Below are 13,735 nucleotides of genomic sequence, written 5' to 3' on the forward strand. Positions count from 1 at the left end.
AGGGCACTGGCACCACTGGGAATGCAGTGCAGTGACTCCAGAGGGTGCGCTGGCACCACTGGGGACTGTTTTGCAAAGAAAAGCGTTTTATTGTTGCTATTCACAGCTTCCATTATTCACAGGTTTTTGAATGCTAACATTGCTCAGGAAAAGATCTGATATTTGTAGGGGTACCGTCATTCCTAGTTATTTGTTTTTACATTGTCCTTGCATTTATTACCATATAATTTCAAGTCTAAGTTTGTGGTTTAAGTTATAATAAGGAAAAAAGCAGTAGTTGAGGTAATCAGGTTAAAGATTATAGATGGAGAGGAACTTGGCGTTAGATACTAAAAACAGGATGGCAGTTAGCCTTGCCTTAGAAAAATTAAAATGGTTGACTAAACTTTTTTTCCCAAAACGTTGTGTTGACCAGCCAATTTGTTTTTGGCGGTATTAAAGCTGTCTGCAATAAGTTTTTCTGTTTTGGATTGTAGCTAGTTCCTCTAGGTGCTCCCGCAGAATAGTATTTTTACTATACCTATATATACTTTATATATTTACTATACCTATATATACCTAATGCCTTTCTTAGAAACAAACAAACAAAATCTCTTTTTAAATATAACTTTCTTGCAGTTGTTAATGATGGAATTGCTCCGCCACAAAGGATTCTTTTTCCACCGGAGACGATATGTATGGATTGGCAAGAAACACAAAGTGTTGGAGTTGGCCTGTACAATCTTGGCAACACACGTTTTCTTAATGCTACTCTACAGTGTTTGACCTACACCCCCCACTTGCCAATTACATGCTTTCTCTTGAGCACAGCCAGTCATGTGAGTACTTTCTAACAGTATTTTAAATCTGTTGGATAGCTCTGAAGGTGAAGAACAGCAGTGATTCTGTGAGACAAAGTTACTTGCCTGATTTTACCTGTGGAAGCTGGCTTTGAGCATTTTATTAGCAGTGGGCTCAGAATAGCATATGGAGTGCGTTTAATGCACCATGTGTGTTTTTTGTTTGTTTTTTTAAAAGGATCTTTTCTTGCTTCATGGGAATAATGAAGTGCATTGGACAGGAATGCATTTAATGAACATTTGGCATTTGGGCTATTTGGGCTTCCTGCTGCTAGAAAGGCAATAAAATTTAGGATGTTGGCATCATAGGTCTTTAGTCCTCACAGCCTAGGTTCCATAATGCACTACAATAAATGGTCTGTTCGTTGTTGAACCAATTAAAAAAAACAGAAGCAAACAAAAACAAAACCTAGAAAGCAATATGAGCTGTTATGAACATGACTAGATTTTTTTGTGGGACTGTATTAAAATCTAGACTGATTTTGTTCTAAATAAAATGTTGTACTATAAACTAAATGTTGTACTAAACGTGTATGCTTTTTAGGCTGGTATCTTTGTATCGATACCTAGAAATTTAACTGTTTTCTTCCTGTATATAGAAATTGTTTCAGTTAAGAATCCTGTTGAAAAAAGGAGGGCAGAAGTACTATTACATACATTACTTTAGTTTTTCCTTTCTCCCAAAGGACTCGTAGCTCTGTATCATGAAGCTCAACTGACAGCACTGTGCTGAAAATAACCCACATTCTCTTAATGCTGTATCATCAATGTCAAATATTCTTTCCTCATATATTTTGCAGCCTGTGGAGTTCACATTCCTGTCAGCCTTCACAAACGTGACTTTGCAGTAGTCTTTTAGATTTCTCATCACAAAATGCACTTGAACACAAGCTTAATGGATATTTTTATTCTATAAAGTTGTGTGAAATGAAATGTTACGAGACTGTTGGGACAAGGAGACTTATCTATAGTTTAAATGTTACTTATATGTTTGTTTGTAGTTATGTCTGTTTCGCTAGACTGGGATGCTTTCTTCTTTCACTCTTCAGGTCGTGAACAAGATTTTTGCATGATGTGCACGATGGAGACTCACATTAACCAGGCCCTGCGTTGCACTGTTGATGCCATCGAGCCTACGCGTGTTATCAATAACCTCAGTCGTAAGTGGCTTCAGATGTGTTTCTTTTTCAGTATCTTGTAATCTTCAAATAATTATTTGATGTGTATAAATGGTTTTAACACTGTAAAGAAGAGAGATTTTAGAAATACGAGAATTATTTCATTTTTAAATGAGGTAAATACTATCATCTTCTTATTTAGGAATAGGACAACATTTCCATTTTGGCAGTCAAGAAGACGCACACGAGTTCTTGCGCTATACTGTCGATGCTATGCAGGAAGCGTGCTTGAATGGAAGCACCAAGTCAGCATAAACAAATTCACTTTTATACGTTCTCTAGCACCTTGTAGTCCTTTATTTACTATCAAAACTGAAAGTCTACGTCATCCTTGGTTTTCATAAAACTCTTTGAAGAGTTAACTGTGTGCCTTAAATCTTCTGAGGTCTGATTATAATTTATTTCCAGATTGGACAGATCTTCTCAAGCTACCACCATCATTCATCAAATATTTGGAGGATTTCTAAGATCAAGAGGTACTTTAAAAAATATTCCTGTCCTTAGAACTGATCTGTGTCTTTTGTCGGTAGTAAAGCAGTCTGCAGTTTGTCTAAAGTAGTATCTATCGACAACTTGAATTTGGACAGTTAGTCTCCTCCACGTATTGTTAAGCATTTATATTTTGCTTCCACTGAAGTGCTTGAATTGCAAAGCAGTTTCGGATACGTATGAGGCATTTCTTGATATCACTTTGGATATAAAGGTAGGATGTTTTGTAAATATAATTCATGATGTTTAAGTACATGTATAACTTTCTAAATTAAACTTGTTTAACTTAAAAAACCAAACCACATACAATGTTAAAATATAAGAGCTTGGTGGTGGTTAGAAAGTGGATTGGACTTTGTCCTTCTGTGGAACCCCTGTAAATAGTCTCCGCATAAGGAGACAGCTCCACGTAAGGACACAGTTCAAGAGCTGTGCAAGACGCTGCTTAGTGAGCCAGCACAGGCTGCTAACATTAATTACCACAGAGCCAGCTCACATTCTCAACTCACAGGAACCTGCTGCTGCCTTCCACTCCAAATCATTCTCCATAGCTCCTTGCTTCAGCTCACCACTACTACAAAATGAAGCAACAACAACAACAACAACAACAACAACAAAGCTGCGTCTCCTTATTTCTAAATGAAGTTAAAAGATAACTTATGCTCTAAGTCATGCAATACATAAAACTAATATCTAGTATTAAGACATAATTAGTAATAATCTTACTCGCTACATTTGTAGCAATTCTCTCCATCCAGCTCTTCAGGTTTCACAAATAGTTCTAGAGCTCTGGTAACAGATGAAACCGCCTAGAGGAGCGAGAGAGAAGAGCGTAAAGTCACTGTAAATTCAAAATTCCAGAGATGCACTAGGAGTTTATAAGAGAATCTGACTAATACATACGTAAGCGATCTACTGGTAAGGTATTTAGGGTTAGGGGTTTAAGGTCTCAATTTTTGTTTGTTTTTAAGGTTAGGGGCTCCAGGGTTAGGGCCTTGAGAGTCTTAATTTTTTGGGTTAGGGTTTAGAGGGTCTTAATTTTTAGGGTTAGGGGTTTTAGGCGTAGGTCTTCAGGGCTTTAGTGTGGTAAATTTTATTGGGTTAGGGCTGAAAGGGTTTTTAGGGTTAGGGTTTCTAGAGTTTTTTGGGGTGGGGGTTAGGGTTAGATGCGTGGGTGCCGTAGGGTTAGGGGTTAGGCCTAATATTAGGGCGGAAGGCCAAATTAAGAGGGTGGGAGACCCCCAAAATTGAAGGGTTGAAGCCCCAAGTTAGGGGAAGGAACCTCAAAGTTGTGGGGTCCCCCAAAATTGGGCAGAAGAACTATTAATATTGGGGGAAACCCGAAAAAAGGAGGGTGGGGGACTCTAAAATTGGGGGGGACCCCCAAAAGTGGTCAGGTCCCCCCAAATTAGGGGAGGAACCCCCAAGATTGGGTGGGTGAACCCCCAAATTGGGGGGAAGAACACTTAAAATGGAAGCGTGAAATTCCAGAATTGAATGTGGACCCCCCAAGAACTGGGGAGGAATCCCCAAAATTCGGGGGGACCCTCAAAATTGGGGTTAAAGCCCCAGATGTCGGGGAGTGAAGCCCCAAATTAAGGGATGGAACCTCAAAAATGTGGTGAGAACCCCAACATTGGGGGAAAGAACCTTAATATTAGGGTGGCAGGCCTAAAAAAGATGGTGGGGGACCCCAAAATTGTGGGGGGATTGGAAGGGGGGGGGGAATCCCCAAAATGGAGGGGGAACCCCAAAACTGGGGGGGCGAAGCACCAAATTAGGGAAAGGAACCGAAAATTGTGGGGAAGAACCCTGAAATGGAGAGGTGAAAACCCGAAATTGAGGGGAAAACCCCAAAACGGCGGGAAAACCTCCATAAACACAAAATGGAACGGGAAATGTAACAGAGCAAAAAACGTGGCGTCCTACGGCAAACTGCGAGGCTCAATTTTCCGGGGAGTGCTGGGAAATGTAGTTCTTGGGAACTGGGTTTCCGGGAGGCCGTGTTGCCTTCCCAGAGCATGTCGGGAGGTGCAGTTCTCGAGAAGCCGCTTACCGGGCAGCCATATTGGGAGTCCGGGGAATGCCGGGAGATGTAGTCTTCCGGCACTGGGCTTCCGGGAGGCCATATTGGTTTCCCAGAGCATGCCGGGGTATGTAGTACTCGAGGGCACTGGGCTTCCGGGAGGCCATGTTGTTTTCCCAGAGCATGCCGGGAGATGTAGTTTTCCGGCACTGGACTTCCGGGAGGCCATATTGTTTTCCCAGAGCATGCCGGGAGATGTAGTTCTCGGACACTGAGCTTCCGGGAGGCCATGTTTTTTTCCTAGAACATGCTGGGAGATGTAGTCTTCCGGCACTGGACTTCCGGGAGGCCATATTGGTTTCCCAGAGCATGCCGGGATATGTAGTTTTCCGGCACTGGACTTCCGGGAGGCCATATTGTTTTCCCAGGGCATGCCGGGAGATGTAGTACTCGGGGGCACTGGGCTTCCGGGAAGCCATGTTGTTTTCCCAGAGCATGCCGGGAGATGTAGTTTTCCGGCACTGGACTTCCGGGAGGCCATATTGTTTTCCCAGAGCATGCCGGGAGATGTAGTCTTCCGGCACTGGGCGTTTTTTGCTAATAATAATTTTTGTACTAATAACATAGGCTCAGGCAAGGATCTCAGTGAGGTAGCATTTTTATTCACGAGTGCAATGGCAGGTGTCCCACAAGCCACGTACTAGTTTATACAGTTTAACACAGTTTATATAAATTTTTTTTTTCCCTCTCGGTGACCAGGACCCTCCCCAGTTTCCCAATTGACCGGGTAATCCAGGTTCACAATCTATCTGGTTCTTCACAGAAAATACACAGCTGCTGGCCTGTTACAAGTCAATTTTCTTTTTTTCTTGACTGTTTTCCTCTTTGAGGTGGTAATGTTTCTTACACCGTGATTTCCACCCAATTGCTCTAAGGATTCTGGTTGTCTGCATTTTACAAGGTTGTCTGTGAAGCTTTCTTATCACTGCACGCATATCTCAGTACCACCTTCCTTCCCTCTAAACGATGTAACTCTGTGCAAAAACATTTTTATTCCCACAACCTTGATCCCCTTACCCTAAAATCCTTATTCCCTTTAACCCTAACAACTCTAACCACAACCCTAACCCTTCATATCAACCCCCCAACGCTAATGACACTGACTAATGATCCAAACCCCAAACTGCCCCTAACCCCAGGCAACTGACAAAGAAACTGACACATAGCTGAAAACTACAAAAAAGGCAAAACCCTGGATACACACCCCAAATCACAAACACGTGACCAAAATGCTACAGAAAAGCCCCAGACGCAGGCCCCAAGCACTACAGCTAGGCCCCAGAAGCTCAAGACACATCCCAAAGCCAAAATGCAAGCCCCAAACGCTACAGAAAAGCCCCCAAACACCAGACGCAGGCTGCAGAAGTCTACAAGCAGGCCCCAACCACACCCGGATGCAGACCCCAACTGTCCACAAGCAGCTCCCAACCCCCCCCCATGAACTGGACCCCACCCCACCCAGATGCAGGCCCCAGCCCCAGCCCCCACGCCCCAGACTCTGGCCCCAAAGGTGTACAACCAGCTCCCAAATGTCCCCCTCAAAGGGAGGCTCCAAAGCCCGCCAGAAGACCCTAGAGTGTACAAGCAGCTCCCAACCCCCCCAGCACAGGCCCCAACCCCCCCCAGACACAGGCCCCAAAGGTGTCCAAGCAACTCCCCACCCTCCCCAGAGGCACACCCCAAAGGTGTACAAACAGCCCCAACCCCCCAAGACCCAGACCCCTACAGTGTACAAGCAGCTCCCACCCCCCCCCGCAAGGCAGGCCCTAACAGTGTACAAGCAGCTCCCACCCCCCCCCCAGACGCAGGCCCCACCAAAGGTGTACAAGCAGGCCCCTACAGTATACAAGCAGCTCACAACCACCCCCCCCAGAGGCAGGCCCCAACCCCCTCCAGATGCAAGCCCCAAAGGTGTACAAGCAGCTCCCAACCCCCTCCAGATGCAGATCCCTACATTGTACAAGCAGCTCCCAACACCTGCCCCCAAATTCACTTTTATACGTTCTCTAGCACCTTGTAGTCCTTTATTTACTATCAAAACTGAAAGTCTACGTCATCCGGTTTTCATAAAACTCTTTGAAGAGTTAACTGTGTGCCTTAAATCTTCTGAGGTCTGATTATAATTTATTTCCAGATTGGACAGATCTTCTCAAGCTACCACCATCATTCATCAAATATTTGGAGGATTTCTAAGATCAAGAGGTACTTTTAAAAATATTCCTGTCCTTAGAACTGATCTGTGTCTTTTGTCGGTAGTAAAGCAGTCTGCAGCTTGTCTAAAGTAGTATCTATCGACAACTTGAATTTGGACAGTTAGTCTCCTCCACGTATTGTTAAGCATTTATATTTTGCTTCCACTGAAGTGCTTGAATTGCAAAGCAGTTTCGGATACATATGAGGCATTTCTTGATATCACTTTGGATATAAAGGTAGGATGTTTTGTAAATATAATTCATGATGTTTAAGTACATGTATAACTTTCTAAATTAAACTTGTTTAACTTAAAAAACCAAACCACATACAATGTTAAAATATAAGAGCTTAAGAGAGCAGATGGAAGCATCTGCCTCGAGGGCAGGTGAGTTGGCAGAGTAAGGGAGCAGATGAGAGTACCTGTCCTAGCTGTGCTGTGGCTTTGGATGCTGCCGCGGCCTATGCTTTTCTTTTTCTTTCGCAGGTGCCTTGCACAGACTCAGAGGGGCCAAGCTGCACTCTGAAGAGCAGCACGAGAAGGGCAGGCTGGTCGTGAGTGGGGTTGGAGCGGAATGGCCAAGTTGCGCAAGGTGACTGCGAAGGGTATCCATTTTGCTTTTCAGGTGTCATGGCAGGCTCTACACAGAAGTGGCTGAGGATTTGAGAAGAGGTTACAGAGCATCAAGGAGCAGCACATGCAGTGACGGTTTCCAAACGGTATGGTTGCTTTCTCTTCTGTTCATCAGGTGCCACAGGCAAGGTGGGCTGTGACGTTAGTCTTTAGAATCGGAGCTAAGCAGGTCGCTAGAATGCCACAGGGCATCTGAGAAGGGTGTTTTAACAGAAAAAGCTTGTCTGGCATGGCAGTGCCTGATGGCAGTGTGTTTCCACAGGTGAAGAGGTGCCTGAAGCCCCATCCTGTCTAGCCTGCGCACACCTCGCTGAGAATGAAAGCCGCTTTCCAGTAATTCAGAAAGCCAAGTTACATCTCGGCCTCGAGCATCTGGGGCCTGTGCTTTTGGGCCTGTCTGTAGCATTTGGCACTTGCATTAATACTTTCTTGGCATATATTTAGGCTTTTGGGGCCAGTGACTTGGGGGGGTGTGGAGCTGCTTGTACACCTTTGGGGCTTGCATCTGGGGGGGGGGGGTTGGGAGTTGCTTGTACACCTTTGGGGACTGTGGCTGGGGGGGGGGTCAGGGCCTGCATCTGGGGGGGTTGGAAGCTGCTCCTACAATGTAGGGATCTGTATCTGTGGGGGTTGGGAGCTGCTTGTACACAGTATGGGCTTGCGTTTGGGGGCAGGTGTTGGGAGCTGCTTGTACAATGTAGGGATCTGCATCTGGAGGGGGTTGGGAGCTGCTTGTACACCTTTGGGGCTTGCATCTGGAGGGGGTTGGGGCCTGCCTCTGGGGGGGGTGGTTGTGAGCTGCTTGTATACTGTAGGGGCCTGCTTGTACACCTTTGGTGGGGCCTGCGTCTGGGGGGGGGGTGGGAGCTGCTTGTACACTGTTAGGGCCTGCCTTGCGGGGGGGGGTGGGAGCTGCTTGTACACTGTAGGGGTCTGGGTCTTGGGGGGTTGGGGCTGTTTGTACACCTTTGGGGTGTGCCTCTGGGGAGGGTGGGGAGTTGCTTGGACACCTTTGGGGCCTGTGTCTGGGGGGGGTTGGGGCCTGTGCTGGGGGGGTTGGGAGCTGCTTGTACACTCTAGGGTCTTCTGGCGGGCTTTGGAGCCTCCCTTTGAGGGGGACATTTGGGAGCTGGTTGTACACCTTTGGGGCCAGAGTCTGGGGCGTGGGGGCTGGGGCTGGGGCCTGCATCTGGGTGGGGTGGGGTCCAGTTCATGGGGGGGGGTTGGGAGCTGCTTGTGGACAGTTGGGGTCTGCATCCGGGTGTGGTTGGGGCCTGCTTGTAGACTTCTGCAGCCTGCGTCTGGTGTTTGGGGGCTTTTCTGTAGCGTTTGGGGCTTGCATTTTGGCTTTGGGATGTGTCTTGAGCTTCTGGGGCCTAGCTGTAGTGCTTGGGGCCTGCGTCTGGGGCTTTTCTGTAGCATTTTGGTCACGTGTTTGTGATTTGGGGTGTGTATCCAGGGTTTTGCCTTTTTTGTAGTTTTCAGCTATGTGTCAGTTTCTTTGTCAGTTGCCTGGGGTTAGGGGCAGTTTGGGGTTTGGATCATTAGTCAGTGTCATTAGCGTTGGGGGGTTGATATGAAGGGTTAGGGTTGTGGTTAGAGTTGTTAGGGTTAAAGGGAATAAGGATTTTAGGGTAAGGGGATCAAGGTTGTGGGAATAAAAATGTTTTTGCACAGAGTTACATCGTTTAGAGGGAAGGAAGGTGGTACTGAGATATGCTTGCAGTGATAAGAAAGCTTCACAGACAACCTTGTAAAATGCAGACAACCAGAATCCTTAGAGCAAATTAGTTATACATGGCATATTTAAACATAACATTTAGCAAATTTAGTTATACATGTATAACTTTCTAAATTAAACTTGTTTAACTTAAAAAACCAAACCACATACAATGTTAAAATATAAGAGCTTAAGAGAGCAGATGGAAGCATCTGCCTCGAGGGCAGGTGAGTTGGCAGAGTAAGGGAGCAGATGAGAGTACCTGTCCTAGCTGTGCTGTGGCTTTGGATGCTGCCGCGGCCTATGCTTTTCTTTTTCTTTCGCAGGTGCCTTGCACAGACTCAGAGGGGCCAAGCTGCACTCTGAAGAGCAGCACGAGAAGGGCAGGCTGGTCGTGAGTGGGGTTGGAGCGGAATGGCCAAGTTGCGCAAGGTGACTGCGAAGGGTATCCATTTTGCTTTTCAGGTGTCATGGCAGGCTCTACACAGAAGTGGCTGAGGATTTGAGAAGAGGTTACAGAGCATCAAGGAGCAGCACGTGCAGTGACGGTTTCCAAACGGTATGGTTGCTTTCTCTTCTGTTCATCAGGTGCCACAGGCAAGGTGGGCTGTGACGTTAGTCTTTAGAATCGGAGCTAAGCAGGTCACTAGAATGCCACAGGGCATCTGAGAAGGGTGTTTTAACAGAAAAAGCTTGTCTGGCATGGCAGTGCCTGATGGCAGTGTTTTTCCACAGGTGAAGAGGTGCCTGAAGCCCCATCCTGTCTAGCCTGCGCACACCTCGCTGAGAATGAAAGCCGCTTTCCAGTAATTCAGAAAGCCAAGTTACATCTCGGCCTCGAGCATCTGGGGCCTGTGCTTTTGGGCCTGTCTGTAGCATTTGGCACTTGCATTAATACTTTCTTGGCATATATTTAGGCTTTTGGGGCCAGTGACTTGGGGGGGTGTGGAGCTGCTTGTACACCTTTGGGGCTTGCATCTGGGGGGGGGGGTTGGGAGTTGCTTGTACACCTTTGGGGACTGTGGCTGGGGGGGGGTCAGGGCCTGCATCTGGGGGGGTTGGAAGCTGCTCCTACAATGTAGGGATCTGTATCTGTGGGGGTTGGGAGCTGCTTGTACACAGTATGGGCTTGCGTTTGGGGGCAGGTGTTGGGAGCTGCTTGTACAATGTAGGGATCTGCATCTGGAGGGGGTTGGGAGCTGCTTGTACACCTTTGGGGCTTGCATCTGGAGGGGGTTGGGGCCTGCCTCTGGGGGGGGTGGTTGTGAGCTGCTTGTATACTGTAGGGGCCTGCTTGTACACCTTTGGTGGGGCCTGCGTCTGGGGGGGGGGTGGGAGCTGCTTGTACACTGTTAGGGCCTGCCTTGCGGGGGGGGGTGGGAGCTGCTTGTACACTGTAGGGGTCTGGGTCTTGGGGGGTTGGGGCTGTTTGTACACCTTTGGGGTGTGCCTCTGGGGAGGGTGGGGAGTTGCTTGGACACCTTTGGGGCCTGTGTCTGGGGGGGGTTGGGGCCTGTGCTGGGGGGGTTGGGAGCTGCTTGTACACTCTAGGGTCTTCTGGCGGGCTTTGGAGCCTCCCTTTGAGGGGGACATTTGGGAGCTGGTTGTACACCTTTGGGGCCAGAGTCTGGGGCGTGGGGGCTGGGGCTGGGGCCTGCATCTGGGTGGGGTGGGGTCCAGTTCATGGGGGGGGGTTGGGAGCTGCTTGTGGACAGTTGGGGTCTGCATCCGGGTGTGGTTGGGGCCTGCTTGTAGACTTCTGCAGCCTGCGTCTGGTGTTTGGGGGCTTTTCTGTAGCGTTTGGGGCTTGCATTTTGGCTTTGGGATGTGTCTTGAGCTTCTGGGGCCTAGCTGTAGTGCTTGGGGCCTGCGTCTGGGGCTTTTCTGTAGCATTTTGGTCACGTGTTTGTGATTTGGGGTGTGTATCCAGGGTTTTGCCTTTTTTGTAGTTTTCAGCTATGTGTCAGTTTCTTTGTCAGTTGCCTGGGGTTAGGGGCAGTTTGGGGTTTGGATCATTAGTCAGTGTCATTAGCGTTGGGGGGTTGATATGAAGGGTTAGGGTTGTGGTTAGAGTTGTTAGGGTTAAAGGGAATAAGGATTTTAGGGTAAGGGGATCAAGGTTGTGGGAATAAAAATGTTTTTGCACAGAGTTACATCGTTTAGAGGGAAGGAAGGTGGTACTGAGATATGCGTGCAGTGATAAGAAAGCTTCACAGACAACCTTGTAAAATGCAGACAACCAGAATCCTTAGAGCAATTGGGTGGAAATCACGGTGTAAGAAACATTACCACCTCAAAGAGGAAAACAGTCAAGAAAAAAAGAAAATTGACTTGTAACAGGCCAGCAGCTGTGTATTTTCTGTGAAGAACCAGATAGATTGTGAACCTGGATTACCCGGTCAATTGGGAAACTGGGGAGGGTCCTGGTCACCGAGAGGGAAAAAAAAAATTTATATAAACTGTGTTAAACTGTATAAACTAGTACGTGGCTTGTGGGACACCTGCCATTGCACTCGTGAATAAAAATGCTACCTCACTGAGATCCTTGCCTGAGCCTATGTTATTAGTACAAAAATTATTATTAGCAAAAAACGCCCAGTGCCGGAAGACTACATCTCCCGGCATGCTCTGGGAAAACAATATGGCCTCCCGGAAGTCCAGTGCCGGAAAACTACATCTCCCGGCATGCTCTGGGAAAACAACATGGCTTCCCGGAAGCCCAGTGCCCCCGAGTACTACATCTCCCGGCATGCCCTGGGAAAACAATATGGCCTCCCGGAAGTCCAGTGCCGGAAAACTACATATCCCGGCATGCTCTGGGAAACCAATATGGCCTCCCGGAAGTCCAGTGCCGGAAGACTACATCTCCCAGCATGTTCTAGGAAAAAAACATGGCCTCCCGGAAGCTCAGTGTCCGAGAACTACATCTCCCGGCATGCTCTGGGAAAACAATATGGCCTCCCGGAAGTCCAGTGCCGGAAAACTACATCTCCCGGCATGCTCTGGGAAAACAACATGGCCTCCCGGAAGCCCAGTGCCCTCGAGTACTACATACCCCGGCATGCTCTGGGAAACCAATATGGCCTCCCGGAAGCCCAGTGCCGGAAGACTACATCTCCCGGCATTCCCCGGACTCCCAATATGGCTGCCCGGTAAGCGGCTTCTCGAGAACTGCACCTCCCGACATGCTCTGGGAAGGCAACATGGCCTCCCGGAAACCCAGTTCCCAAGAACTACATTTCCCAGCACTCCCCGGAAAATTGAGCCTCGCAGTTTGCCGTAGGACGCCACGTTTTTTGCTCTGTTACATTCCCCGTTCCATTTTGTGTTTATGGAGGTTTTCCCGCCGTTTTGGGGTTTTCCCCTCAATTTCGGGTTTTCACCTCTCCATTTCAGGGTTCTTCCCCACAATTTTCGGTTCCTTTCCCTAATTTGGTGCTTCGCCCCCCCAGTTTTGGGGTTCCCCCTCCATTTTGGGGATTCCCCCCCCCCTTCCAATCCCCCCACAATTTTGGGGTCCCCCACCATCTTTTTTAGGCCTGCCACCCTAATATTAAGGTTCTTTCCCCCAATGTTGGGGTTCTCACCACATTTTTGAGGTTCCATCCCTTAATTTGGGGCTTCACTCCCCGACATCTGGGGCTTTAACCCCAATTTTGAGGGTCCCCCCGAATTTTGGGGATTCCTCCCCAGTTCTTGGGGGGTCCACATTCAATTCTGGAATTTCACGCTTCCATTTTAAGTGTTCTTCCCCCCAATTTGGGGGTTCACCCACCCAATCTTGGGGGTTCCTCCCCTAATTTGGGGGGACCTGACCACTTTTGGGGGTCCCCCCCAATTTTAGAGTCCCCCACCCTCCTTTTTTCGGGTTTCCCCCAATATTAATAGTTCTTCTGCCCAATTTTGGGGGACCCCACAACTTTGAGGTTCCTTCCCCTAACTTGGGGCTTCAACCCTTCAATTTTGGGGGTCTCCCACCCTCTTAATTTGGCCTTCCGCCCTAATATTAGGCCTAACCCCTAACCCTACGGCACCCACGCATCTAACCCTAACCCCCACCCCAAAAAACTCTAGAAACCCTAACCCTAAAAACCCTTTCAGCCCTAACCCAATAAAATTTACCACACTAAAGCCCTGAAGACCTACGCCTAAAACCCCTAACCCTAAAAATTAAGACCCTCTAAACCCTAACCCAAAAAATTAAGACTCTCAAGGCCCTAACCCTGGAGCCCCTAACCTTAAAAACAAACAAAAATTGAGACCTTAAACCCCTAACCCTAAATACCTTACCAGTAGATCGCTTACGTATGTATTAGTCAGATTCTCTTATAAACTCCTAGTGCATCTCTGGAATTTTGAATTTACAGTGACTTTACGCTCTTCTCTCTCGCTCCTCTAGGCGGTTTCATCTGTTACCAGAGCTCTAGAACTATTTGTGAAACCTGAAGAGCTGGATGGAGAGAATTGCTACAAATGTAGCGAGTAAGATTATTACTAATTATGTCTTAATACTAGATATTAGTTTTATGTATTGCATGACTTAGAGCATAAGTTATCTTTTAACTTCATTTAGAAATAAGGAGACGCAGCTTTGTTGTT

General features: G+C 47.5%; 2 protein-coding genes across 3 annotated transcripts; one reads left to right on the forward strand and one right to left on the reverse strand.

The window, feature by feature from the left end:
- Nucleotides 1–1,184: 1,184 nt before the first annotated feature.
- Nucleotides 1,185–6,377, reverse strand: LOC310890763 (uncharacterized protein). Of its 2 annotated transcripts, none has more exons than XM_083853096.1 (3): nt 4,563–6,377; nt 3,233–3,315; nt 1,185–2,080 (listed from the first exon to the last, which is right to left on the reverse strand). In XM_083853096.1, the coding sequence occupies exons 1-2, from the start codon at nt 5,027–5,029 to the stop codon at nt 3,288–3,290; spliced, it is 495 nt and encodes a 164-aa protein (XP_083709222.1). In that variant the 5' UTR covers nt 5,030–6,377; the 3' UTR covers nt 1,185–2,080; nt 3,233–3,287. The 2 variants fall into 2 exon arrangements, with proteins under 2 accessions (XP_083709222.1, XP_083709223.1); XM_083853097.1 differs by having other exon boundaries at nt 1,185–3,080.
- A 799-nt stretch (nt 6,378–7,176) lies between these two features.
- LOC310890764 (uncharacterized protein) lies at nt 7,177–13,618 on the forward strand. The gene is made up of 5 exons (XM_083853098.1): nt 7,177–7,825; nt 9,463–9,695; nt 9,872–9,959; nt 11,372–12,288; nt 13,536–13,618. The coding sequence occupies exons 4-5, from the start codon at nt 11,822–11,824 to the stop codon at nt 13,561–13,563; spliced, it is 495 nt and encodes a 164-aa protein (XP_083709224.1). The 5' UTR covers nt 7,177–7,825; nt 9,463–9,695; nt 9,872–9,959; nt 11,372–11,821; the 3' UTR covers nt 13,564–13,618.
- Nucleotides 13,619–13,735: the final 117 nt, after the last annotated feature.

Source organism: Anser anser (assembly GCF_964211835.1).
Source record: "Anser anser genome assembly, contig: HAP1_SCAFFOLD_718, whole genome shotgun sequence".
NCBI classification, from domain to species: domain Eukaryota; kingdom Metazoa; phylum Chordata; class Aves; order Anseriformes; family Anatidae; genus Anser; species Anser anser.